We start from the raw sequence: 26331 nt of genomic DNA, 5'->3' as shown, positions 1-26331 counted from the left end.
GTGCTACTTTCTCCTTCCACCTTTCATAGTCAAAGTTTGTGGGGAAAATATATAAGAACAAAATCATTTGATATGATATGCTGATTCTGGGGTTAATTCTTGTTGGCAGTTTCCAGATCCTAGTAGCACAGTGAAATGTTTTCTACCCCCAAGGTCTTTTCTCTCTTGATAACTTTGCCTTTCCATCTCTGTTGATTGCTGTCTCATGGAGTATGTTTGGGAGTGGTTTTAAGCTCTTGGGGCCTGGTGGGAGGGGGGTGGTTTCCCATCTCTTTGGGTCTCTCTTCTGAGCTCCACTCCTGCTCTGAGGGTTTGTCTCTTAAACTTGCAGTCTCTCAGAGTCAATCTCTTGCTTGTTCTCTTATTTGGTATCGCCTTCCTCTCCCTTTCTCTATCTACAACTCACTCTGGGATAGTCTCTGTCTGTGCTACATGTGTGTGTGTGCCTGCCTGCCTCTTTTTCTCTCCCCTCTCCCAAGTCCCCATCAATTTCGCCCTTATTCTCCCTATGGATAGGTCTTTTTCTGTCTCTCTTGCTCTCTTTCTGTTTCTTTTCTAATTTACCTACTTACTTATGTTCCATTTGTCTTATTTAGGTAAAGCTGCTTCCTCTTCTAATCCAAGCAGCCCAGCTCCAGACTGGTACAAAGATTTTGTTACAGATGCTGATGCTGAGGTTTTAGAGCATTCTGGAAAAATGGTACTTCTCTTTGAAATTCTTCGAATGGCAGAGGAAATTGGAGATAAAGTGTAAGTGCTTTACTATATTTATTATATAAATGAACCTTTTGATAACCTTTTTATTGCTTAAACAAGGTATTTGAACAAATCTGTTATTTTTCCTTCCTGCCTAAAGATGTGATTTATTAGGTTATTGTAGTGCTAGGCCAATACAAGCAACTGTCTTCCTTGTAAGCCACTAGTTCTGATTGCATATTCAGGTTATTTCTTCAGTGATAATTTCTGCTTCTAGCTATTGCACCTTGAACTTATTTATTTGGGTAGAGCTTTTAGTTGATATTTGTATTTCTCCATCTTCAAAATCATTTTTCGGCTTACGTTATGTGGCTTCTATTCTTGCTTTCCTGAGATTTCCCCCTGTAAAGTCACTAGTGACCTTCTAATCCTCAAATCTAGTGGACATCTCTCAGACTTTATTTTATTTCACCTGCTTGATTATTCTTTCTTTCTTTTTTCTTTTAATTTCTTCATGAGACAGGCTCTTGCCCTGTTGTCCAGGCAGGAGTATGGTGGCACAATCACGGCTTACTGCAGTCTTGACCTCCGGGCTCAGGTGATCCTCCCACCTCAGCCTCTCCAGTAGCTAGGAATACAGGTGCATACCACCATGCCCAGCTAGTTTTTGTATTTTTAGCAGAGACAGGGTTTCACCATGTTGCCCAGGCTAGTCTCGAACTCTTGAGCTCAAGCAGCCTGCCTGCCTCAGCCTCCCAAAGTGCTAGGATTACTTTTACCATTGAATGCCTGGGCCCTACAGTTAAACATACTATGTAGCTCTCTATCTAGACTCTCTTCTGTTCTATTGATCTGTGCCTGCCCCTTTACCAGTACTGCACTGTCTTGGTTACTGTACCTTTGTAAGTATTGAAATCATGAGGAGTCAGGCTTCCAACTTTGTTTTCTTTTTCAGAATTGTCTTCCCTCCTCTGGTGTGGCATTCTCATATACATTTTACAATCACCTTGTAATTTCTACAAAAAAAATCCTGCTGGGATTTTTATTACAATTGTGTTAAAATTGTAGATTGATTTAGGAAGAAGTGATATCTTTACTAAGAATCTTCTAATCCGTGAACACTAATCTGTTTTTTTTAGCCTTGTTTTCAGCCAGTCTCTCATATCTCTGGACTTGATTGAAGATTTTCTTGAATTAGCTAGTAGGGAGAAGACAGAAGATAAAGATAAACCCCTTATTTATAAAGGTGAGCTACAAATATTTCTATATTGTAATTTTTAAAATACTTATTTAAACATATCATACAAACATTTTAACAAAAGAAACAAAACTACCTGGAGTCTCACATCCCTAACATATCAACATTTTTTTGCAATGTCTCTTTGTCCTTATCCATATATATGTATAGTCTTTTTTCAGAATAAAACCGTATTGTATATATTTTGAGGTTTACAACATGGTGTTATGGGATACATATAGATAGTAAAATGGTTACTGTAGTGAAGCAGATGAACATACCTATCATCTCACATAGTTTTTTTGATGACAAGAGCAGCTAATATCTACTTACTTAAGAAAAATCCTTGTTACAGTAGTCTGTTGTTGCAATTGTAGGATAAATTAAAATTTTTTGGTTTCTAAAGCAGTTTTATTGAGAGAGAATTCACATCCTGTACAATTCACCCATTTAAAGTGTAGAATTCAGTAGTTTTAATATATTCACAGAGATGTACAAACATCACTATAGTCTGTTTTTGAACATTTTTATCACTACCAAATAAAACTCTGTACCCTTTAACTATTCCCCTACCCAGCCCAAAACTCTGTCACACAAGCAACCGCTAATCTACTTTATATTTCTAATAGATTAATATATTCTGGACCAATCATATAAATGGAAACATGTAATATGTGGTCTTGATAGTAGGGTTGTTCTCATCATTCAGCCATTGTGAATAGTGCTGCTGTGTACATTTGTTATACAAGCTTTCATTTATTTAAACAAACAGCACCACCAAACTGTTTCCTACACTGCCTGTACTATTTTAGTCCTACTAGCAATGTACAAGCATTTCAGTTTCTTCACATTCTTATCAACACTTGTTGTTCATTTTTTTTTTTTTTGTTATCACCATCCTAATGGTTGTGAAATGGTATCTTATGATTTAATTTTTATTTCTCTATTAACTAATAATGTTGAACTTCTTTTTTTTTTTTTTGAGACGGAGTTTCACTCATGTTACCCAGGCTGGAGTGCAATGGCGCGATCTTGGCTCACCGCAACCTCCGCCTCCTGGGTTCAGGCAATTCTCCTGCCTCAGCCTCCTGAGTAGCTGGGATTACAGGCACGCACCACCATGCCCAGCTAATTTTTTGTATTTTTGGTAGAGACGGGGTTTCACCATGTTGACCAGGATGGTCTCGATCTCTTGACCTCGTGATCCACCCGCCTTGGCCTCCCAAAGTGCTGGAATTACAGGCTTGAGCCACCACGCCCGGCCTGTTGAACTTCTTTTAATGTACTCATTGGCTATTTCTTTATCTTCTTTGGAAAAATGTCTATTCAGGTCCTTTGCCCATTTTTGAATTGGATTGCTTGTCTTTTTGTTGTTGAAATGTAAGTGTCGTTAAAAATATACTCTACATACTAGGCTCTTATCATATATATGATTTGCAAATATTTTATCTCCTTCTCTGGGTTTTTTGCTTTCTTTTTTTTATTTTTTAAGTTTTTAAATTTTTATTTTGTGTGTGTGTGTGTCCTGCCAGCATGGCTAGAGCTTTCTTTTAAAAAAAAATATTTTCTGTGATCTGTATTGCTTGCATTTATTTATTTATTTTTAATTTTTTTTGTAGAGATGAGGTCACTCTCTGTTTGACCAGGCTAGCCTTGAACTCCTGGGCTCAAGCAGTCGTCCCTTGTTGGCCTCCCAAGGTGCTGGGATTACAGGTGTGAGCCACCATACCTGGCCATCTTTTGCTTTCTTGAGTGTGTCCTCTGATGCACAAAAATATTTTATTTTGTTGACGTTCATTTTTTTTTTTTTCTTTTGTTGCTTGTGCTTTTAGTGTTATATCTGAGAAAGCATTCCGAAAAAAAAGTGAAGATTTAACTCGTGTTTTCTTAAGAGAGTTTTATAGTTTTAGTCCTTGCACTTAGGTTGTTGATCCATTTTGAGTTAATTTTTATGTATGTTATGAGATAAAGGCTCAACTTCAGTCTTTTGCCGTGCTTATCCATTTGTCCTAGGACTCTTTGTTGAAAAGAATATTCTTTTTTTATTGAATAGCTTTTGTCACTCTTAAAAAGGAGTTGATGATGGAGACACAGGTTTGTTTCCTGACCCTCAGTTGTATTCCACTGATCCATATGTCAGTCTCTGTGCTACTACTGCACCATTTCTTTACCATTGCTTTGAAAGTAATTTTGAAATTGGTAAGTGTGACTATTCCAGATCTCTTGGAATTCCATATCAACCTTAGAATCTCCTACACATTTCTACAAATAAGTCAGTTTAGATGCTTATAGGGATTGTGTTGAATGTATAGTTAATTTTAGGAAGTATCACCATCTTAACAATATTATGTCTTATCCATGAATGTGGAGTGTTTTGCCATTTATTTAGGTCTTTTATTTATTTCACCAATCTTTTATAGCTTGCAGAGTATACATTTTACACTTTTGTTAAATTTATTTTTGAGGCTGAGTGAAATTTTGTTATTTTCATTTTCAACTTGTTCATTGCAAATGTATAAATAGCTTTTTATATATTGATCCTATATGCTGCAGGCCTGCTGAACTCAGTTACTAATTCTGATAATTTCTTTAGGATTTTTTATGTACAAGGTCATGTCATCTGCAAATATAGATAATTTCTTTTCTGATCTGAATGGCTTTTATTTCTTTGCTTATCCAGTTGCCCTGGTTAAAACCTCATGTACAGTGTTGTGTGAAAGCGGCAAGAGCTGACATCCTTGTCTTGTCCCTAATCATAGTGTGATGGAATCCAGTTTTTCAACATTTTGTATGATGTTAGTTTCAAAGATACTATTTATCAAGTTGAAGAAAGTCTCTTCTCTTTGTAGTTTGTTGAATGTGTTTATCATGAAAGAGTGTGACATACTATTTTATTTCTCTGCAGCTGTTGAGATGATCATGTCATGGTTGTTTTTTTTTTTCCTTATTCTATTAAGATAGTGTTTTACTTTGATTTTCTTTTTTTCTTTTTTTCTTTCTTTTTTTTTTAACTGTACATGTCAAGGAAATTACTTTTATTTTCAAATGTTAAACCAACCTTTCATACCTGGGATAAATCCCACTTGTCATGGTGTATAAGTCTTTTTATATGATCCTGGATTCGGTTTGCTAGTATTTTTTGTTGTTGGCAATGGAATGTTTTAATTGGCTTTTTTTGGGTCCTGATTATGAAAGTATTATGTCTTGCATGTATAATATTGATTATATAACATTCTATCATATGGCTGCATATAACTTATTTAATCATTTTTTTTTTTTCTAATTTTTCAACTTCTTTTTTTCAGAGACAGGGTCTCGCTGTATCACCCAAGCTGAAGTGCAGTTGAGCAATCTTGGCTCACTACAGCCTCTGCCTCCTGAGTAGCTGGGATTATAGGTGTGTGCCACCACGCCTGGCTAATTTTTGTGTTTTTTTGTAGAGATGGGGTTTTGCCATGTTGGCCAGGTCTCAAACTCCTGGCCTCAAGTGATCTGCCCACCTTGGCCTCTTAAAGCACTGGGATTATAGGTGTGAGCTACCACACCTGGCCTAATTTTTCAACATTTTAAATAATAAAATTCAATGAATATTTTTGTACATAAATTTATATCTGAGTTTTAAACTTTTTTGCTTAAGGTAGAGTCCTAAGAAGGGAAATCATTTACCAATAGGTATGATCTTTTTGAGGACTTTTGAAACATTGTCAACTTACTTTTCAGAACAATTGCATTAGTACTCCTCGTAGTAATCCTTGAACGTTCACTGAACCATTGCCATAATAGCCAAAACCTTTATTAATAGGTGAATAATGATATCTTGTATTTGTTTTAATTTGCATTTATTTTACAACAAGTGACATAGATTATCTCTGCTAATCTCTTCTTGCTTTTACTGCTGGCTGATGGCTATGTTTCTATCTGCCTGCAGTGCTCTCTCCACCCACACTATCTTCTTCACCTGATTAATTCCTATCCATTCTTCATCTTTCATGTCCATTGACACTCCTCAGTACTGACTTCCCTCCTCCTGACTCCAATAATACATCTGATTTTTTTCCTTTTAATTTTTGTGAGTAGGTGTATATATTCATGGTGTATATATATATATATATACACACACACATGGTAGGTATATATATTCGTGGGTTACATGAGATATTTTGATATATCCATGCAATGGATAATAACATCAAGGTAAATGGGTTATCTATCACCTCAAACATTTATCCTTTGTGATACAAATAATCCAATTATACTTTTAGTCATTTTAAAATATACAATTAAATTTTTTTTGACGGTAGTCACCCTGTTGTGCTAGCAAATACTACTTCTTATTCATTCCAACTATGTATCTGTACCTATTTACCATTCGTACTTCCACCCCACCACCCACTACCCTTCCCAACCTGTGGTAACCATCCTTCTACACTATATCTCCATGAGGTTCTATTATTTTTATTTTTAGATCCCACAAATAAATGACAGCATGCAAAGTTTGTCTTTCTGTGCCTGGCTTATTTCACTTAATGACCTCCAGTTCCATCCATGTTGTTACAAATGACAGGATCTTTCACTTTTATGGCTGAATACTACTCCATTCTATGTATTTATCACATTTTTAGTATCTATTCGTCTGGTGATGGACATTTAGGTTGTCTCCAAGCCTGGCTATTGTGAACAGTGCTACAGTAAACATGAAAGTGCAGCTATCTCTTTGATATACTAATTTCCTTTTTTTGCGGGGGGGTATATACCTAAAAGTGGGATTGCTGGATTTTTTTTTTTTTTTTTTTGAGACAAGATCTTGCTCTGTCACCCAGGCTGCAGTGCAGTGGCGTGATCTCAGCTCACTACAACCTCTACCTCCAGAGTTCAGGAGATTGTCCCACCTCAGCCTCCCCAGTAGCTGGGAATACAGGTGTGTGCTACCATGCCTAGGTAATTTTTGTAATTTTTGGTAGAGACAGGGTTTCATCACGTTGGCCAAGCTGGTCTCAAACTCTTGACCTCAGGTTATCTGCCTACCTTGGCCTCCCAGAGTGCTGGGATTACAGACATGAGCCACTGCCTTTGGCCTGGATTGCTGGATTCTATGGTAGCTCTATTTTTAATTTTTTGAGGAACCTCCGAACTGTTCTTCATAGTGGTTGTACTAATTTATATTCCCACCAACAGTGTTCAAGAATTTCCTTTTCTCCAAATTCTCCCTAGCATTTGTTACTGGCTGAGTTTTGGTTAAAAGCCAAGTTAACTGGGGTAGGAAGATATCACATGGTTTGATTTGCATTTTCCTGGTGATGAATGATGTTGAGCACGATTTCCTGTACCTGTTTGCTATAAGTATGTCTTCCTTTGAGAAATGACTATTATTTTGTCCATTTTAAAATTAGGTTATTATGTAGAGTTGTTTGAGTTCCTTATATATTCTGGTTATTAATTGCTTGTCAGATGGGTAGTTTGCAGATATTTTCTTCCATCCTGTGGGTTGTCTCTTCACTTTGTTGACCGTATCCTTTATTCTGCAAAAGCTTTTTAACTTGACGAGATCACATTTGTCCATTTTTGCTTTGGTTGCCTCTGCTTGTCGGGTGTTACTCAAAAAATCTTTGCCTAGTCCAGTATCCTGGAGAGTTTCCCCAGTGTTTTCTTGTAGTAGATTTATAGTTTGAGGTCTAATATAGACGTGTTGAATCCATTTTGATTTGATTTTTGCATATGGTGAGAGATAGGGGTCTAGTTTTGTTCTGCGTATGGATATCTAGTTTTCCCAGCACCATTTGTTGAAGAGACTGTCTTTTCCCCAGGGTTTATTCTTGGCAACGTTGTCAAAAATGAGTTCACTGCAGATGTATGCATTTATCTCTGGGTTCTCCATTCTGTTGATCTATGTGTCTGTTTTTATGCCAGTACCATAGTGTTTTGGTTACGATAGCTCTGTGGTATAAAGTCAGGTAATGTGATTCCTCCACTTTTGTTCTTTTGGCTTAGTATAGCTTTGGCTATTTTGGGCCTTTTGTGGTTCCATATAAATTTTAGGGATTTAAAAAAAAATTTTTGTGAAGAATGTCACTGGTATTCTATATGGATTGTATTGAATCTGTAGATTGCTTTGGGTAGCATGGACATTTTAATAATATTCATTCTTCCAATCCTTGAACCTGGAACACGTTCCTCTGATTTTGGGTCTTAAGTTTCTTTCAGCATTGTTTTATAGTTTTCATTGAGAGATCTTTCACTTCTTTGGTTAATTTCTAAGTATTTTATTTTACTTATGGCTATTGTATATGAGATTACTTTTTTGATGTCTTTTTGACTTTTTTTTTAATTTTATAAGTTTCTTGATTTCTCTTTCAGGTTGTTTACTGTTGGTATATAGAAATGCTACTGATTTGTGCATGTTAGGTTTATATCCTGCCACTTCACAGAATTTCTTTATTATTTCTAATAGTTTTCTGGTGGAGTGTTCAGATTTTTACAAGTTATGATCAAATCATCTGCAAACAAGGATAATTTGATTTTTTTCTTTCTAATTTTGATGCCTGTTATTTCTTGCTCTTGTCTAATTACTCTAGCTAGGGCTTCCACTACTGTGTTAAATAACAGTGATGGACGTGGGCATCCTTGTCATGTTCTTAATTTTAGAGGAAAGCCTTTTAGTTTTTCTTTCTTCAGTATGATACTCGCTATGGATCTGTCATAGATGGCTCTTACTATTTTGACATATGTTCCTTATGTACCTAGTTTTTTTTAGTGTTTTTATCATAAAGGATATTGAATTTTGTCAAATGCTTTTTTTTTTTTTTTTTTTTATTATGATTTGAAATGTTCTTTTGTTTTTGTTTTTTTTTTTTTTTTGAGACAGAATCTCACTCTGTTGCCAAGGCTGGAGTGCAATGGCGTGATCTTGGCTCTCTGCAACCCCTGCCTCCCAGGTTGAAACAATTTTCCTGCTTCAGCATCCCTCCCAAGTAGCTGGGATTACAGTCATGCGCCACTGTGCCCAGCTAATTTTTGTATTTTTAGTAGAGATGAGATTTCACCATGTTGGCCAGACTGGTCTCGAACTCCTCAAGTGAGCCACTGCGCCCAGTCGATCATATGGTGTTTGTCCTTCATTCTGTTGATATGATGTATTGGTTTATGTTGAACCATTCTTGCATCCCTGGGATAAGCCCTAGGTGGTAATGATGGATGATCATTTAAATTTATTATTGAATTCAGTTTGCTGCTGTTTTGTTGAAGATTTTTGCAGTAGTATTCACCAGTGATACTGGCTTATAGTTTAATTTTATATGTGTGTTTATGTGGTTTTGTTATCAGGGTAATACTGGCCTTGTAAAATGAATTTGGAAGTATTCTCTTCTCTACTTTTCAGAATACTTTGAGTAGGATTGGTCTTATATCTTACTGAAATGTTTGATAGAATTCAGCAGTAAAGCTGTTTGGTCCAGGGTTTTTCCTTTCTGGGTGACTTTTTATTATGGCTTCAATATGATTACTTTTTATTGGTGTGTTCAGGTTTTGGATTTCTTCATGGTTCAGTCTTGGTAGGTTGTATGTGTCTAAAAGTTTATTCATTTCTTCTAGGTTTTCCAATTTATTGGCATATAGTTGCTGATAATAGCAACTAGTGATTCTTTGAATATCTGCTGTAACAGTTGTAATGTCTTTATTTTCATCTCTGATTTTATTTACTTTGAGTCTTCTCTCTTTTTTGCTTAGTCTGGCTAAAAGTTTGCCAATTTTGTTTTGTTTACTTTTTTCAAACACCAGGTTTTTTGTTTCATTGATCTTTTATATTATTTTCTTCATTTCAAGTTTATTTATTCCTGTTCTGCTCTTTATTTCTTTTCCTTTACGAATTCTGGGCTTGGATTCTTATTTTTCTAATTCTCCTCTCTTCTCCCTTCTCTTCCTCTCCACTCCTCTCTCTCTCTCTCTCTCTCTCTCTCTCTCTCTTTTTTAAAGACAGGTCTTGCTTTGTCACCCAGGCTGGAACATAGTGGCACAATCTCGGCTCACTGCAACCTCTGCCTCCCAGGTTGAAACGATTCTCCTGCCTCAGCCTCCTGAGTAGCTGGGATTACAGGCGCCTGCCACCATACCTGACTAATTTTTGTATTTTTAGTAGAGACAGGGTTTCACCATGTTGGCCACGCCTGTCTCAAACTCCTGACCTTAGGTGATCCATCAGCCTCGGCCACCCAAAGTGCTGGGATTACCCACGTGAGCCATTGCTCCTGGCCTCTAATTCTTGTTGTGTTTTTTTTTTTTTTTTTTTTTTTTGAGATGGAGTCACACTCTGTAGCCCAGGCTGGCGCGCAGTGGCATAATCTCAGCTCACTGCAACCTCTGCCTCCCAAGTCCCAGTTCAAGCAGTTCTCCTACCTCAGCCTCCCAAGTGGCTGAGATTACAGGCACAAGCCACCATGCCCAGTTAATTTTTGTATTTTTTAGTAAAGACGGGGTTTCACCATGTTGGTCAGCCTGGTCTTGAGCTCCTGACTTCGTGGTCTGCCTGCCTGGGCCTCCCAAAGTGCTGGGATTACAGGCGTGAGCCACTGCGCCCGGCCCTGGCCTCTAATTCTTTAAGATGCATTGTTACATTGTTTATTTGTAGTTTTTCTACTTTTTTTTTGATATAGGCATTTATAGCTATAAACTTTCCTCAGTACTGCTTTCCCTGTGTCTTATATTTTTTGGTATGCTGTGTTTCCATTAGTTTTTAAAGAAAACTTTCAATTTTCTTGTCTTTCATTGACCCACGGTCATTCAGGAATATATTGTTTAAATTCTATGTTTTTGTATAGTTTCCAAGATACCTCTTGTTACTAATTTCTCCTTTTATTCCACTGTGGTCAGAGAAGATACTTGATATTATTTCAGGTTTTTTTTTTAATGTTTTAAGACTTATTTTTTGACCCTAACATATGATCTGTCCTTGAGAATGATTTACATGCTGAGGAAAAGAATGTGTACTCTATAGCTGTTGGACGAAATGTTCTGTAAATATGTATTAGGTCCATTTGGTCTATAGTGTAAATGAAGTGTGATGTTTCTTAGTTGATTTTCTGTGTGGAGTGTTGAAGTCTCCAGCCATTATTGTATTGGGGTCTATCTCTTTTGCTCTAGCAATATTTGCTTTATATATGCAGGTGCTCCAGTGTTAAGTGCATATATATTTTAAATTGTTATATCCTCTTGTGGAATTGAACTATATCGTTATATAGTGTCCTTTGTTGTCTCTTCTTACAGTTTTTTTTCTTGATATCTATTGTGTCCTATATAGTATAGCTGTTCCTTCTCTTGTTGGTTTCTATTGGCATGAAATGTCTTTTTTTCCCCCTTTATTTTCAGTCTTTATAGATGAAGTGTGTTCTTGTAGGCAACAGATAATTGGGTATTTAAAAAAAATCCATTGAGCCACTCTGTCTTTTGATCAGAAAGTTTAGTCCATTTACACTGAATGTTTTTATTGATAAGTAGGGACTTACTCCTGCTATTTCGTTATTTGTTTTCTGGTTGTTTTTTGGGCTTGTCTTCTTTCCTTCCTTCTTTTCTTCCTTTTAGTGAAGGTGATTTTCTCTAATGGTATGGTTTAGTTTCTTGTTTTTTGTTTGTTCATTTATCCATTATATGTTTTTTTACTTTGTGGCTCCCATGAGGTTTGCAAATTCTATCTTATGACCCGTTATTTTAAGCTGATTAACAACTTTACACTGTTTTTGTAAACAAAGAAACAGGGAAAAAGAAAACTAATAAAAATTCTACACCTTAACTTTGTTTCCTAACTTTTTATCTTTTTGTTGTTTCTGTTTATATCTTATTTGTACCGTCTTGATATATTGTTGTAGCTATTATTTTTGTTGCTTCAACATTTAGTCTTTCTACTTTTATTATAAGAGTAATTTATATACCACAGTTACATTGTTATAATATTCTATATTTTTCTGTATACTTTCTGTTTTTAGTGAGTTTTGTACCTTCAGAGGATTTCTTATTGCTCATTCATGTCCTTTTCTTTCTGGTTAATTATTTCCTTTGGCCTTTCTTGTAGGACAGGTTCGGTGTTGATGAAATCCCTCAGCTTTTGTTTGTCTGGAAAGTTATTTTTCTTTCATGTTTGAAGGATGTTTTTTCTGTTTATACTATTGTAAGGTAAATGTTTTTTTCCTTGAGCACTTTAAATATTTCATGCCACTCTTCTCCTGGCCTGTAAGATTTCCCCCGAAAAGTTTGCTGCCAGACATACTGGAGATCCATTGTATGTTACTTGTTTCTTTTCTCTGGCTGCTTTAAGGATCCTTTCTTTATCATTGATATTTAGGAGTTTATTAAATGCTTTGAAGTAGTCTTCTTTGGGTTAGATCGGCTTGATATTCTATAACCTTCTTTTATTTGAATATTAGTATCTTTCTCTAGATTTGAGATGTTCTCTATCATTATCCCTTTGAATAAACTTACTATGCCAGTCTCTCTACCTCCTGTTTAAGGCTGATATCTCTTAGATTTGCTTTTTTGTAGCTATTTTCTAGGCCTTGTAGGCATGCTTTATTCTTTTTTATTATTTGTCTTTTGTTTCCTGTGACTGTATTTTCCAGTAGCTTATCTTTATGCTCACTAATTCTTTCTTTGCTTTATCAATTTTGCTGTTAAGAGACTCATGCATTCTTTAGTATGTCAGTTGCATTTTTTGACTCCAGAATGTCTGCTTTATTTATTTTATTTATTTAAGCCTCTTCATTAAATTTTTCTGATTGGAGCCTGAATTCCTCCTGTGTTATATCTTGAATTTCACTGTACTTCAAGTCAGCTATTTTGTGTTCTCTGTCTGAAAGATCACATATCTCTGTCTCTCCCAGATTTTCCCCTGGTTCCCTATTTCGTTCATTTGATGAGGTCATATTTCTCTAAATGGTCTTGATGCTTATGGATTTTCATTGGTGTCTAGGCATTGAAGAGTTGGGTATTTATTGTAGTCTTTGCAGTCTGGGCTTGTTTGTACCTGTCATTCTTGAGAAGGCTTTCCAGGTATTCAAAGGGACTTGGGTGTTGTCATCCAAGTTTTTGGTCACTGCAGCTGTATCCACATTATCCACATTAGGGGTCACCCTAAGGACAGTAACACTGTAGTTCTTGCAGACTTGAAGAGGTACCATTTTGGTGGTCTTGGTTAAGATCCAGAAGAATTGTCTGGATTACCAGATGGAGACTCTTGTTCTCTTCCTTTACATTCTCCCCAACAAATGGAGTCTCTCTGTGCTGAGTTGCCTGGAACTGGGTAGGGGGTGGGTGACACAAGCACCTCCATGGCCATCACTGCTGGTATAGTACTTGGTCAGACCTTAAGCCAGCAGAGCAGTGGGTCTTGCCCAAGTCCCACTGTAACCACTACCTGGTTACTGCCTATGTTTGCTCAAGGCCCAAGGGCTGTGCATTCAGCAGGTGGTGAAGCCTGCCAGTATTGGGTCTTTCCCTTCATGTTGACAGATTCTCTCTGTCCCTGGGCAGGTATAGAGATGCTTTATGGGACCCAGGGCCTAGAGCCAGAAATGTTAGAAATATACCTGGTGCTTTATTCTAGTTTGGCTAAACTCACACCGAAGTAACAAAACAAAGTCCTTCCTACTCTTTTCTTTCTTTTCCTCAGACAGAAGAGTCTCTCTTCATGGCCACCACCATGACAAGCCCACATAGAGTACTGCCAGTGTTCACTTAAGGCCTACGGGCCATTCAGTGAGCTTTTGGTGAATGCTGCCAGACCAGAGACTCACCCTTCAGGGTAGTGGGCTCCACCCTGCCCCAGGCTCAGTCCAAAAATGCCATTCAAGAGCCAAGGCCTGAAATTTGGGAACCCAAGAGCCCATTTGTTGCGTTTGTCCATTGTGGCTGACCTTGTACCTATACTGCTGGATAAAGTCCCCTTTACTCTTCTCTCTTCTTTTCTCAAGCAGGGGAAGAGTGTCTCTTTGTAGCCACCACAACTTTTAAGATGCTAGGCCTCACCAGAACCTAACACATTTCTGTCTAATCCATGGCCCACAACGTGTACTACCTGGTTACTGCTGCTGATTATTCAGGACCCAAGGGCTGTTCGGTCAGCAGGTGATGAATCCTGCCATGACCGGGTCCCTCAATTCAAAGTGGTGGGTTTTTGCCTTCTGGCCCAGGGAGCTAGGGCCTGGAATAGGGGCTTCACAATTCTGCCCAGGGCCCTGTCCTACCGTGACTAAGCTGATATCCAAGTTGCAAAACAAAGTGCTTTTTACTCTTCCCTCTTCTCTCCTCAAGTAGAAAGCAGAGGTCTCTTTTGGAGCTTCAAGCTGCACTGCTTGGAATTGTAGGAGTGAGGAGTGGTGGCATAAGCACTCTCTCAGCCACCCCAACTGGTATCTTAGGTCGAGTGCCCCCATTTTATTGGCTCCAAGCCCTTTACCGCACTAGGACTTGCCCAGAAGTTGCAGTCCTCGTGGCCTAGATAACCTTTCAGTTTTATTTAGGACCCCAGAGCACTTTAGCCCACAGTGGCGTGACTTACCAAAACTCAAGTTCTGACCACTTCAATGGGTGATTCCCCTCTGGTTTGGGCAGGTTTATATGCTCCCTTCACAGGCATAGGCTGAGCTCCAATTCAAAGTCTATGATCACTGCACTCTCTGCACTCTCCTTTCCCCAAATGCACTGATTCTCTCCGCATGCCACTTGGCCACTTCTGGGGGTTGAGATAGCAGTGGCATTGGCAATTTAAGATTATCTTTCCTCCTTCTGTGCCTCTTTCAGTGACATGAAGTTAAAATCAGGTACTATAATTGCTCACCTGATTTTTCTTTCTTATCATGGTGCTTTTTTGTGTAGATACTATAACATTTGCTGTGTCTGCTAAGAGGTTGATCAGTAGAACCTTCTAGTCATCCATCTTGTTCCACCTCCTTCCCCAGTACTGGCCTGATTGAACGAGTTGGTATGTGTTCCTGTTTCTGTTTTGTGGAAGTGTTTTAAAGTATCAAGCTTAATTATTCTTTAAATGTTTGTTAGAATTCAGCATTGAAGCCATCTTGGCCTGAGCTCTTCTTATAGGTAGTTTTTTTCTTTTTAGTAATATGGTAAATATATATATATATATATATATATATATAAAAAACATAAAATATACCATTTTGACAGAGTAAAAAGGCAAGCTACCATATGGGGAAAATATTTGCAAATCAAATATCTGGTAAGGGGTTAATGTCAAAAATGCATAAAGGATTCCTACAACACAACAACAAAAATAGCCTGATTAATATGGGCAAAAGAGTTGATAGACATTTCTCTAAAAATGATGCACAAATGGCCAAGAAACAGATGAAAAGCCCAGCATCACTAATCTTTAGGGAAATGCAAATGAATACTCTAATGAGATACCACCACACGCCCATTAGGATGGGCTACTATGAAAAAATAATAGTGGGAGTTGGTGAGGATATGGGGAAATTGGAACCCTTGTGTACTATTGGTTATAATGTAAAATGGTATAGCTGCTGTGGAAAACAATGTGGTGTTCCTCAAAAAAAAAAAAAAATGGTATTACCATGAGATTCAGCAGTACCACTTCTGGGTATATACCCAGAAGAATTGAGTTCAGGGTGTCACAGAAGTATTTGTATTTGTCCACCCACATTATGGCAGCATTATTCATAATGACCAAAACATGGAAGCAAGTCAGGTGTCCATTGACAGATAAGTGGATAAACAAAATGTGGCATATACATACAGTGGAACAAAATTTAGCCTTAATAAGGAAGGAAACTTAGACACATGGCTGAACATGTATGAATCTTGAAGACAGTATGCTAACTGATCTAAGCCAGTCAAAAAAGGACAGATATTACATGGTTCCTATTACAAAGTTCCTAGAGTAGTGAAATTTGTAGAGACATAAAATAGAATGCCGTTTGCCAGGGCCTGTGGGAAAGGGGAAATGGGGAGTGTGAGAAGACAGATAACTCCATGGGGCTTCCCAGAATGCTTCATGTTGTATGGGAATTACGTCTGTCCCATAAAGATCTGAAGACAGGTTCATTATTACCCATTTTTGTATACTTTCTGTCTAGTACCCTGCTAGACATGTAGTAGGTCCATAGTAAATATGTGTTGAACTGATAAGGAAACAAATTACCCTTATCTGGATCTTCCCTGTTTTTTTTTTTGTTTTTTTTTTGAGACGGAGTTTCACTCTTGTTACCCAGGCTGGAGTGCAATGGCGCGATCTCGGCTCACCGCAACCTCCGCCTCCTGGGTTCAGGCAATTCTCCTGCCTCAGCCTCCTGAGTAGCTGGGACTACAGGCGCGTGCCACCATGCCCAGCTAATTTTTGTATTTTTAGTAGAGACGGGATTTCACCATGTTGACCAGGATGGTCTCGATCTCTTGACCTCGTGATGCACCCGCCTCGGCCTCCCAAAGTCCTGGGATTACAGGCTTGAGCCACCGTGCCCGGCCCCTGTTTTTTTTAATACAGAGAATGATGCTCTAGTTAGGTATTTTCCTAGGTATATACTGGCACTTTTTATCTTTCTTATTTCCCTGCTTTCTTTTTTTCTAGAGTAATTTATCGGCATATTTTTAACATATATATGTGTAGTATGTATGTGTATTTTTAAATTTGACTATAGTTAAATATAAGCTTAAGTATATTTTTTCTATTATCACTATAAATTTTATTACTCAGATTCTATGTTCTGGCAGTTTTTCATAATTGAAAAGCCAATGTTGCAAAAACATACCAATTTACTACCATCAATAAATGGAAAATGCTTATTTTGACATGTGTACCTATAGTATTGTAACTACATTTTCTTCATCTTTAATGGGTAAAAACAATTGTTTGAGTTTATATTTTTCTGACCCTTAATAGGGTTGTATTTTTTTTATATGCTTGCTAGTTTATTTTTGATTTTATAAATTGTCTTTAGCAAATGTTTACTTATCAATTAGATTGATCTGCCTTTGAGTTACTTCTATTACCACTACCACTACCATTACCACTGCCACTGTGTAGTGAGCACTGAGCTAGGTTTAAGGGGTATTACAGGAAATCATGATATAGAAGAGGATCAAACACATATATTATGTGCCATAATAGAGGCAGGTATAATTTATCATGGGATCTTGAGTGACAATATTAAGTACTCAATAAGCTTTTAATTACCATGTGATAGGCACCATTCTAAGTAGTTTTAAAAATATTATCTCATTTAATCCTCATAATAACCCTATGCAATAGGTACTCTGATTATCTTCATTTTACAGATAAAGAAACTGAGGCACAAGGAGTTTAATTACTTGCCATAAGTGAAAATGTTAGTAAATGGTGAAACTGAGATTAAACTCAGGGAGTGTCACTCCAAAGTCTGTGTTCTTAACTACTAACCTATAATGACTCTATCAGTTTTTAAGTGTTGGATTCATCGAGGTGGTATTAGAGATATTCATTTGCATTATAATAAAAGGTGAGTATGTTGAAATGCTTTTTAAAATAGTCTTATCATTTTCCATTCATTTATGATTATTTATTCTACTAATTATCCTGTTCAAGTGAACAATTAATACAAATGCGACTCCAGCTCTTACCTATTTATCCAGCTATTCATCTCAAATTCTTTTTTCCTTGGATGTGTATGTCTTTTTTTTTAATTGAAAAATCATAAATGACTTTCATAGGTATTAATGAATTTTTAACAAGGAAATTCTGGGTTTTCTATATCAGTCAAGATATAGATAAGAAACGTGGAAAAGCATCTTTTTTTAAACTAATGTACTAAATTTAAAGAGCTTGCTGGAAAGAAATCTCAGTTTTGTTAGCTGTTTTTATACTAAGGCTCTGGGGCATGATAGAATTTTGCTTGGATGGGAGATAGTAGCATTGTGTTTACAATTAAACAATTAGAAATTATGTATGATAAAATATAAAAAGTCATAAGCCCTTAATCCCTTGGTATTTTAGTATCAGTGCAAGTCTTGCGTAAAATTTCACCTCATTTCTTGCTGGTGTAGATTAAACGAAAAAAAAAACTACCTCACTGTCTAAAATTGACATGTCAGATTATTAACTTATGAAGTCATAATTCTTCACACACCCACACCCACACACCACCTACGAAATGGAAACATACGCTGAAATTTGTAGCTACCCCATAGAATAATTTTTGGCACATAGTAGGCATTCAGTAAATATTTTCTCAGTGAATAAATAAAGGCATTCTTTTTCTCTCATTTTATTTGATCATCATCAAGTTGTTGTTAAGGAGAAAAATGTGACCATTTACAGATATAATAAAAGCATGCCTCATGAGTGAAATGTAAGTTTAATCATATTCTTTTGACAGTTTTAAGGATTCTAATCAAGGAAACCCTTTTAAGAAATTCTGATGTAGATGAAATAGGTTTTTAAAATACCTGAGCTCATCACTATCTATTTGAATGAAATTTGTGGTGAGTTTATTTGTAATATAATTTAATTCTTGATTAAGGAAAGTATATAATGTATTTTGCTATACAAATAGAATATATAAAACACACTTTTAAATGATGAGCAGGGTGGAAAATCTACTCTTACTAGTAAGCAGAGCAATATATCAAATTCCTTCTGTGTTCTTTTGTTAAATTTTCAGGTGAGGGGAAGTGGCTTCGAAACATTGACTATTACCGTTTAGATGGTTCCACTACTGCACAGTCAAGGAAGAAATGGGCTGAAGAATTTAATGATGAAACTAATGTGAGGTAGGAAACATTTTCTGTATATATAGAAACATTAAAACAATTCATTTTTTAATGTACATACAGCAAAGTCCACTATTTTTATTGTGTATATGATTGTTTTTGGCAAATGCAAGATGCAATCAGGATGCAAAATGGTGTCATCACTCCCTGCCCACTGAATTCACTTTTATGGAATCATATTATTTGTGGCCTTTTGAGTCTCACTTCTTTCACTTAGTGAAATTTATTTGAGAATCATCTAGTTGTTGCATACACCAATAATTTTTTTTAAATTGTTGTATAGTCTTCCATTATATGGATATATCAGAGTTGGTTTAGCTACTTCACTTGAGGGACATTTGAGTTGTTTCCAGGTTTTAGAATTAAAATCAGAGCTGCTCTAAGCTTTCATGTTCAAGTTTTTGTGTGAACATAAGTATTTACCTAAATGATAAGAAAGCCTGGGATTTATAGTAAGTTTATATTTATCTTTGTAAGAAACTGTCAGGTTTCCAAAGTAGCTGTGTAATTTTGCATTGCCACCAGCAGTTGTGTGAGAGTTGCAGTTGCCCTGCATTCTTGTCTGTACTTGGTAGTGTCATGTTTTTATAAAAATTATTTTACTTATTCTAATATAGGTATAATGGTATCTCTTGTGATTTTAATTTGCTGTTCCCTAATGATAAATCATGTTGAGCATCTTTTCATGTGCTTATTGACCATCCAGGGAAATTTGTGTATGTATTGTTGATATTGTTTTAAGCTGTTAGTAATTGATAAAATCAAACTACATTTGGAAAGGAAAAGTTGTACGTACATATGGTCATATATCACTTAACAACCAGTATACATTCTGAGAAATGCATCATTAGGCAGTTTTGTCTTGTGGATATCATTGAGTGTACTTATACAAACCTAAGCCTACTGTACACCAGTAGGCTTTCTGTGATATAGCTTATTGCTCCTAGGCAGCAAAGCTGTACAGCATGTTACTGTACTGAATACTGTAGGCAATTGGAGCACAATGGTATTTGTGTATGTAACATACCTAAACATAGAAAAGATACAGTAAAAATTTGTATTATTATCTTATGAAATTGCCTTTGTATACACTGTCAGTTACTGACCAGAACATTATGTGGCACATCACTATACATACATATTAACATATGTACATATGCTTACATATACACATACACAAAGGTAAGAAAGCATGGCATTTAAGAAAAGGATAAAGGAGATGGGGTTAGTATAATAGAAAGATGGCTGAAGTATGCCTTAATAAATATTTTAAACTATGGAGGATATTATACTGTGTGTGTAAAACATGTTTTAATTTTAGCAGCATCATGAACTAGACCTAAGCTTAAGGCAAGAGAAATTTCAGTTACATTTTAGGAAGATTAATAATTATTGAAAACCTGAAGTCTTAGAGAGCTTACAAAGGGATGATTTGAATACAGTTAAATTGTAAATGTATATGATTGATTATATAACTGCTTAAAGAATAAATACATTTTTATATTCTGTGTTTTTCATGTTTAAACAAATTATTATTTGTGCATGAATGTGAAGAAGTAATTTTATTGAGTAACCCAAATTTCTCAAAAGTAATCTAAACCTTTGGCTTGCTTGGTTTCCCAAATTTTAAAATATGAAAATGGCATATGATCTGGCACATGACATTTATACTTGATGATTAGTAGAGGAAAACATTGAAATGTAGACGTTGAGCTGTCAGCTTGGTTTACTCACTAGTGAATCACCCCTAAACATATGCCAAAAAGCATTTCATTCAAATTCATGCTTCAGGCAAATACTGGTTGAGTATTTCTTATCCAAAGTGCTTGGGGATGTTTGGGACCAGAAGCATTTCTGTTATGGGATTTTTTTCAGAGTTTTGAATATTTATATTCTTACCTGTTGAGTATTCCAAATCTGAAAATCTGAAATCCTAAATGTCCCAATGAGCATTTTCTTTTTCTTTCTTTCTTTTTTTTTTTTTTTTTTTTTTGAGACAGGCTTTTGGTTTGTCGCCAGGCGCCAGGCTGGAGTACAGTGGTGCAATCTCGGCTCACTGCAATCTCCGCCTCCTGGGTTCAAGCAATTCTCCTGCCTCAGCCTCCCCAGTAGGTGGGACTACAGGCGCATGCCACCATGCAAAGCTAATTTTTGTATTTTTTTTTTTTATTTTTTTTCTTTTTTTTTTTAGTAGAGACAGGGTTTCACCATGTTGGCCGGGATGGTCTCGATCTCTTGACCTTGTGATCCACCCACCTCGGCCTCCCAAAGTGCTGGGATTACAGGCGCGAACCACCGCACCCAGCCCCAATGAGCATTCTCTTTGAGTGTCATGTTGGCAGTCAAAAAGTTTTACAGTTTGGAGAATTTAGGATTTCAGACTTACAGATTTGGGATGCTCAACCTGTACATGTATATTATGGATTTGTAGAGTTGCTCTTGAGTAGCTGAACCCCATGCACATGAAATACACAAATGTTATGCTGTCTCTAGAAATCCAGAAACAAACTGAAAATGAAACAAAAAGCAAGATGAAAAGAGCAAAGAAAAAAAAATCCACAAATGTTTTAGATTATATCTTTGTATATTCTAAATTTTCATCATTCAGTAATTTTCAATAAATAGGATATAAATATAATCCTTGTTTATACCAAAGCAGTCTGAAAGACACATTAAAATAAACTTTAAGATAATGGCCATTTCTAACGTTGTTGTTTTATGTGAGCTGAAAGTAATTTTCAGCAGACTCTGAGTGTCTGCTTAGCTTGATACTATTTTTGGTTTGTTTGTCTTACTTTTAATTTAGAAATGATTATAGATTCACCTGAACTTGCAAATATAGTACAGAGAAGTCCTGTGAACCTTTCATCTAATTTTCCCCAATGGTTAAATCTTATAGCTCAGTATCAAAACTAAGAAATTTTGCTAGTAGTAGACTACCCTTTTATAGTCACACCCATTTTTACTACCAGCCTTGTCACTAACCTTAACCCCTGACAATGACTAATTTATCCTCCATCTCTTTTATTTTGTTATATTAAGACTGTCATATAAATGGTATCATTCATTATATGTGATCTCTTGAGATTAGCTTTTTTCACTCAGCATAATGTCCTTGAGTTCCATCCAAGTTGTCACATGTATCAATAGTTTGTTCCATTTTATTACAGAGTAGTATTTCATGGATGGATGTACCACAGATGTTTAATCATTCACTTATTACAGGACATTTTTGTTTTGTCCAGATTTGGCTATTAGAAATAAATCTGCTGTGAACATTGTGTTCCAGCTTTTTGTGTGGATCTAAGTTTTCATTTCTCTAGGATAAATGCCCAGGAATGCCTTTGCTAGGTCACATGGTAAGTATGCATTACTTTTTTAAGAAACTGCCAAACTCTTATTTAGAATGACTGTGCCATTTTATAGTCCTACCAGCAGTGTGTGAGAAATCAAGTTTCTCTGCATCCTCACCAGCATTTGGTATTATCAGTATTTTTTATTTTAGGTGTTCTGCTAGGTGTATAGTGGTATCTTATTGTGGTCTTAATTTGCAATTCCCTAATGACCAGTTATATTGAGCATCTTATGTATTTATTTGCCATCAAATATTATATTTCGTCTTGGGTGAAAATCTCTTTATATCTTTTTGTCCATTTTCTTATTGGATTGCTTTTTTTATTGTAGAGTTTTGAGAATTCTTTATGTAATCTAGATATGTATCCATTTTTTTATATTTGTTTTTTTAATCTAAATTTAATTTTTTAATTTTATAACTTTTTAAAAATATATATATTATATTGCATTTTAGGTTCTGGAGTACATGTAAAGAACATGCAGGATTGTTGCATAGGTACATACATGGCAATGTGGTTTGCTGCCTCCATCCCCATCACCTATATCTGGCATTTCTCCCCATGTTATCTCTCACCAACTTCCTTCCCCTCACTGTCCCTCCCCTAGTCCCCCCCCCCCGCCCCAGACCTCAGTGTGTGATGCTCCCCTCCCTGTATCCATGTGTTCTCATTGTTCAACACCCACCTATGAGCGAGGGAACTTGCTGGGACTGCGCTCTGGAGCTGAGCTGTTCCTATTCGGCCATCTTGGCGCAAGTCTAAAATCTGTTTTCAGTTGTAATATATTTAGCAGTAGAGAATTGATAACTTTACCCTTGAGTTTTCTGATCTGTGAACACAGTGTATCTGTCCATTGATGCTAATCTTTGACTTCTTTCATCAGTGTGTTACAGTTTTCAGTATACATGTCCTCTAGATCTTTTGATAGATTTATACCCAGGTATTCTCTTTTTTTGAGTCATTGTAAATGATACTGTATTTTTAATTTTCGTTTCCATGTGTTCATTGCTCAAATATAGAAATGCAATTGATTTTTTTTGTTGGTCTTTTGTCTGTAATCTTGCTGACTTCGTTTGTTCTAGAAGTTTGTTTTGTGGATTTCTTGGGATTTTCTAAATGGACCGTTATATTATCTGCTAGTAGGGATAGCTCTATTTCTTCTTTTATGATCTGTATGCTGTTTGTTTCCTTTTGTTGCCTGTTGCTATTGATTTGGGGTGGCAGCAAAATATTATGGAAAATATTTAAGGAAAGTTATAGATTATAACCTCAAACCTTTTGGAAGGCTGAAAGGTTTTATTGGGATAGGCCGAAAGTGGTGGCTGGTCCATTATTTTAAGTTAGGGAGAGATAGATACGATCAAAGGCCTTGCCCCACACCTATTTGCCTTCAGTCTGTTTACTCATGCTAATTTTGTGCTGGGTTGCCCCTCTGGGGAGGACCAAAAGGGAATTACCTGTTAATAGTATTTACTCTGGGCCCCAGAACCTAAAGCTTTTATCATTCCCAAAACCGTTCTCTTAACCATATTAATTATCCACAAGTGTATTAACTTAGAACCTGTGTTGTAAGATCTTGAGGGAATAAATGTGTGGTGGACAGAGGGTCTGGGTCGATTGGTTGCAATTTACCCTCTGAAAGCAGCCAACGGCCATCCCCAGCCCACTTGAAACACAGTAATGGTGTGAGAATGCATTCATTCATCCGTCCGTCTCATTTGCTTTATTGGGAGAAAAGTCTCCAATTATAATTGTGAGTTTGTCTGTTTCTCCTTTGAGTTCTGTCAGGTTTTGCTTCTGATATTTTCAGCTCTGTTTATCATGCACGGTTGGTATTGCTATGTCCCTCCCTATTGCTCATACTGGTTAAAACTTTAGAGTAATATAGTTAATAGCAGTGGTGAGAGTGGACATCCTCACCTTCTTCCTGATCTTAGAAGAAAAGCATTTTGTCTTCATTAACTGTGATATTAGCTGTAAGGTTTTTTTTTGTTTTTTTTTGGCTGGGGGTGGGGGTTATTTTGTTTCTGTTTTTGTTTTGAGACAAGGTATCTAGGTATCTGTCTATCACCCTGACTAGAGTTCTGTGGTGTAATCATACCTCACTGCAGCCTTCAACTCCTAAGCTAAAGGGACCCTCCCGCCTTACCCTCTTTGAGTAGATGGGGCTATAAGAATGCACAGCCATGCTGTGTGTTTTTTTGTAATTACTCTTCATCGAGTTGAGGAGGTTTCCCTCTGTTCTTAATTTTCTCAGAGTTTTTATGACAAATGTGTGTTTACATTTGTCTAATGCTTTTTCTGCCTCAGTATTGTCTGTTTTTTCTTCGTAATCTGTTAATATGGTGTGCTACGTAGACTGGTTTTTGAATACTGAACCAACCTTTCACTCTTGTAATAAAACCTCACTTGATCATAAGGATAATTCTTTTTATATAGTATGGGTTCTGTTATTTTGTTGAGAGATATTTATGAGTGTTACTGTTATATAGTCAGTTGTTTTTGTGTTGTTGTCTGGTTTTGGTATCAGGCTAATATTGACCTCATAAAATAATAATTGTTTTCTATTTTCTGATAAAGATTATGGAGATTTGTGTTAATCTTAAGAATTGTGGTAGTTTGTGCTTTTGTTCACTTCATTGGTTGATTTCTTCGTAATTTCAAATGTATATAGACTTGTTCATAGCATTTTGTTAATATGCTTTTCATGTCTTTATGATCTATAGTGATTAGCTTCTGTTTCATTCCTAATACTGGTAATTTGGGTGTTTTCTTTTTATTAGACTTGCTAGAGGTTTGTCAATTTCATTTATCCTTTCAAATAACTAGTGTTTATTCCCTTGATTTTCTTTTTTTTTTTTTTTTTTTTTTTTCTATTTTAATTTCATGTTGCTTTTGGTTTGTTTTACTCTTCTTGTTCTACTTTCTGGAGGTAGATGCTTAGATTACTAATTTGGTTTGAGACTTTTCTTCTTTAATTTAAATTTAATTCTAAGCATTTAGTGTTATAAATTTCCCTTTCAGCACTGCTTTAGTTATACAAACTTTGGTGTGTTATATTTTCATTTAGCTCAGTATATTTTTATTTTCTTTCAGAATTCATCTTTGATTCATAGCTAGAAGCATGTTGTTTAATTTTCATGCATTTGGAGGTTCCCATTATTTTTCTGTTGTGGATTTCTAGTTTAATTCAATTATGTTGAAGAGATATACTCTGTATGATTTCAGTCCTTTTAAGTTTGTTGTGCTATGTTTTATGTCCAAAGTAGACTAGGCGTTGAATAGAATATGTATCTTGCTGTTGTTGGATGGAGTGTTCTATAAATATTGATTATATTTTCTTCGACGAGTTTGCTGTATTCTTCTTTATGCTGATTTTTTTGTCTAGGTGGTTTTCAGTTTTTCAGAGGAAGGTTGAAGTCTCCAACTATAACTGTGGATTTCTCTGTTTCTCCTTCAGTTCTGTTAGGTTTTACCTCTGATATTTTCAGCTCTGTTGTTTATTATACACGTTTAGTATTGCTGTGTCCCTATCCCTCATAATTTTCTTTCCTCTGAAATCTATTTAATCTGATACTGATATAACCACTCTTGTTTTATTTTGATTGATGTTTGCATGGTATATAGTTTTTCATCCTTTTACTTCATCTCACCTATATTGTTGTGTTTGAAGTGAGTTTCTTGTAGACAGCATGCGGTTGGGTCATTTTTTTTTTTTTTTGGGTCATGTTTTTGTTTCATTTTTTACCCACTCTTTCTTTTAAAAGGTGTGTGTAGACCGTTGATATTTAATGTAGGGCTTCAGTCTGCCATTTTATTTTTTTGTTCAATTTTTTCTCTTTCATTCTATTTTCTTTTGTTTATGATTTATTTTTCCTCCCTTCCTGTGGGTTAGTTTTATATTTTTAAAATTCTGTTTTGATTCATCTATAGTGCTTTTTAAGTGTATCTCTTTGTATAGCTTTGATAATGGTTGCAGTAGATATTACATCATATATATACACACACTTGTTACAGTCTGCTGGTGTCATTTTGCAAGTTTGATTGAGGTGCAGAAACCTTACCTCTTTATATCCTTTTGATTCCCTTTTTATAATATGACTGTCTCAAGTGTTTAACCATATCATTTTGTGTTGTCATTCTTTTTTCAATTATAGAATATAATTTAGAAAACACTACAGAAGGAAAGTGTTGTATAGACTCATATTTATAATTTGCTGTTTTCATTGTTACTTCTCCCTAATGTTTCACTATTCCTTCTTTTATATCATTTGCTTTGTATTT

At 35.9% G+C, this 26331-nt stretch overlaps 1 protein-coding gene across 10 annotated transcripts in view; it reads left to right on the top strand.

The window, feature by feature from the left end:
• ATRX (ATRX chromatin remodeler) overlaps positions 1 to 26331 on the top strand; it is a 290081-nt gene that overhangs the window by 177731 nt on the left and 86019 nt on the right. For all 10 annotated transcript variants that reach the window (XM_032251335.1, XM_032251338.1, XM_032251341.1 and 7 more), the window contains 3 exons: positions 597 to 750; positions 1836 to 1942; positions 18586 to 18694. In XM_032251335.1, coding sequence (XP_032107226.1) covers positions 597 to 750; positions 1836 to 1942; positions 18586 to 18694 — 370 coding nt within the window. The remainder of the gene's footprint in view (positions 1 to 596; positions 751 to 1835; positions 1943 to 18585; positions 18695 to 26331) is intronic.

Source organism: Sapajus apella, unplaced genomic scaffold (assembly GCF_009761245.1).
Source record: "Sapajus apella isolate SASKATOON/1434 unplaced genomic scaffold, GSC_monkey_1.0 scaffold75, whole genome shotgun sequence".
Classification (NCBI taxonomy): Eukaryota; Metazoa; Chordata; class Mammalia; order Primates; family Cebidae; genus Sapajus; species Sapajus apella.
This window is presented reverse-complemented; position numbering and strand designations above follow the sequence as displayed.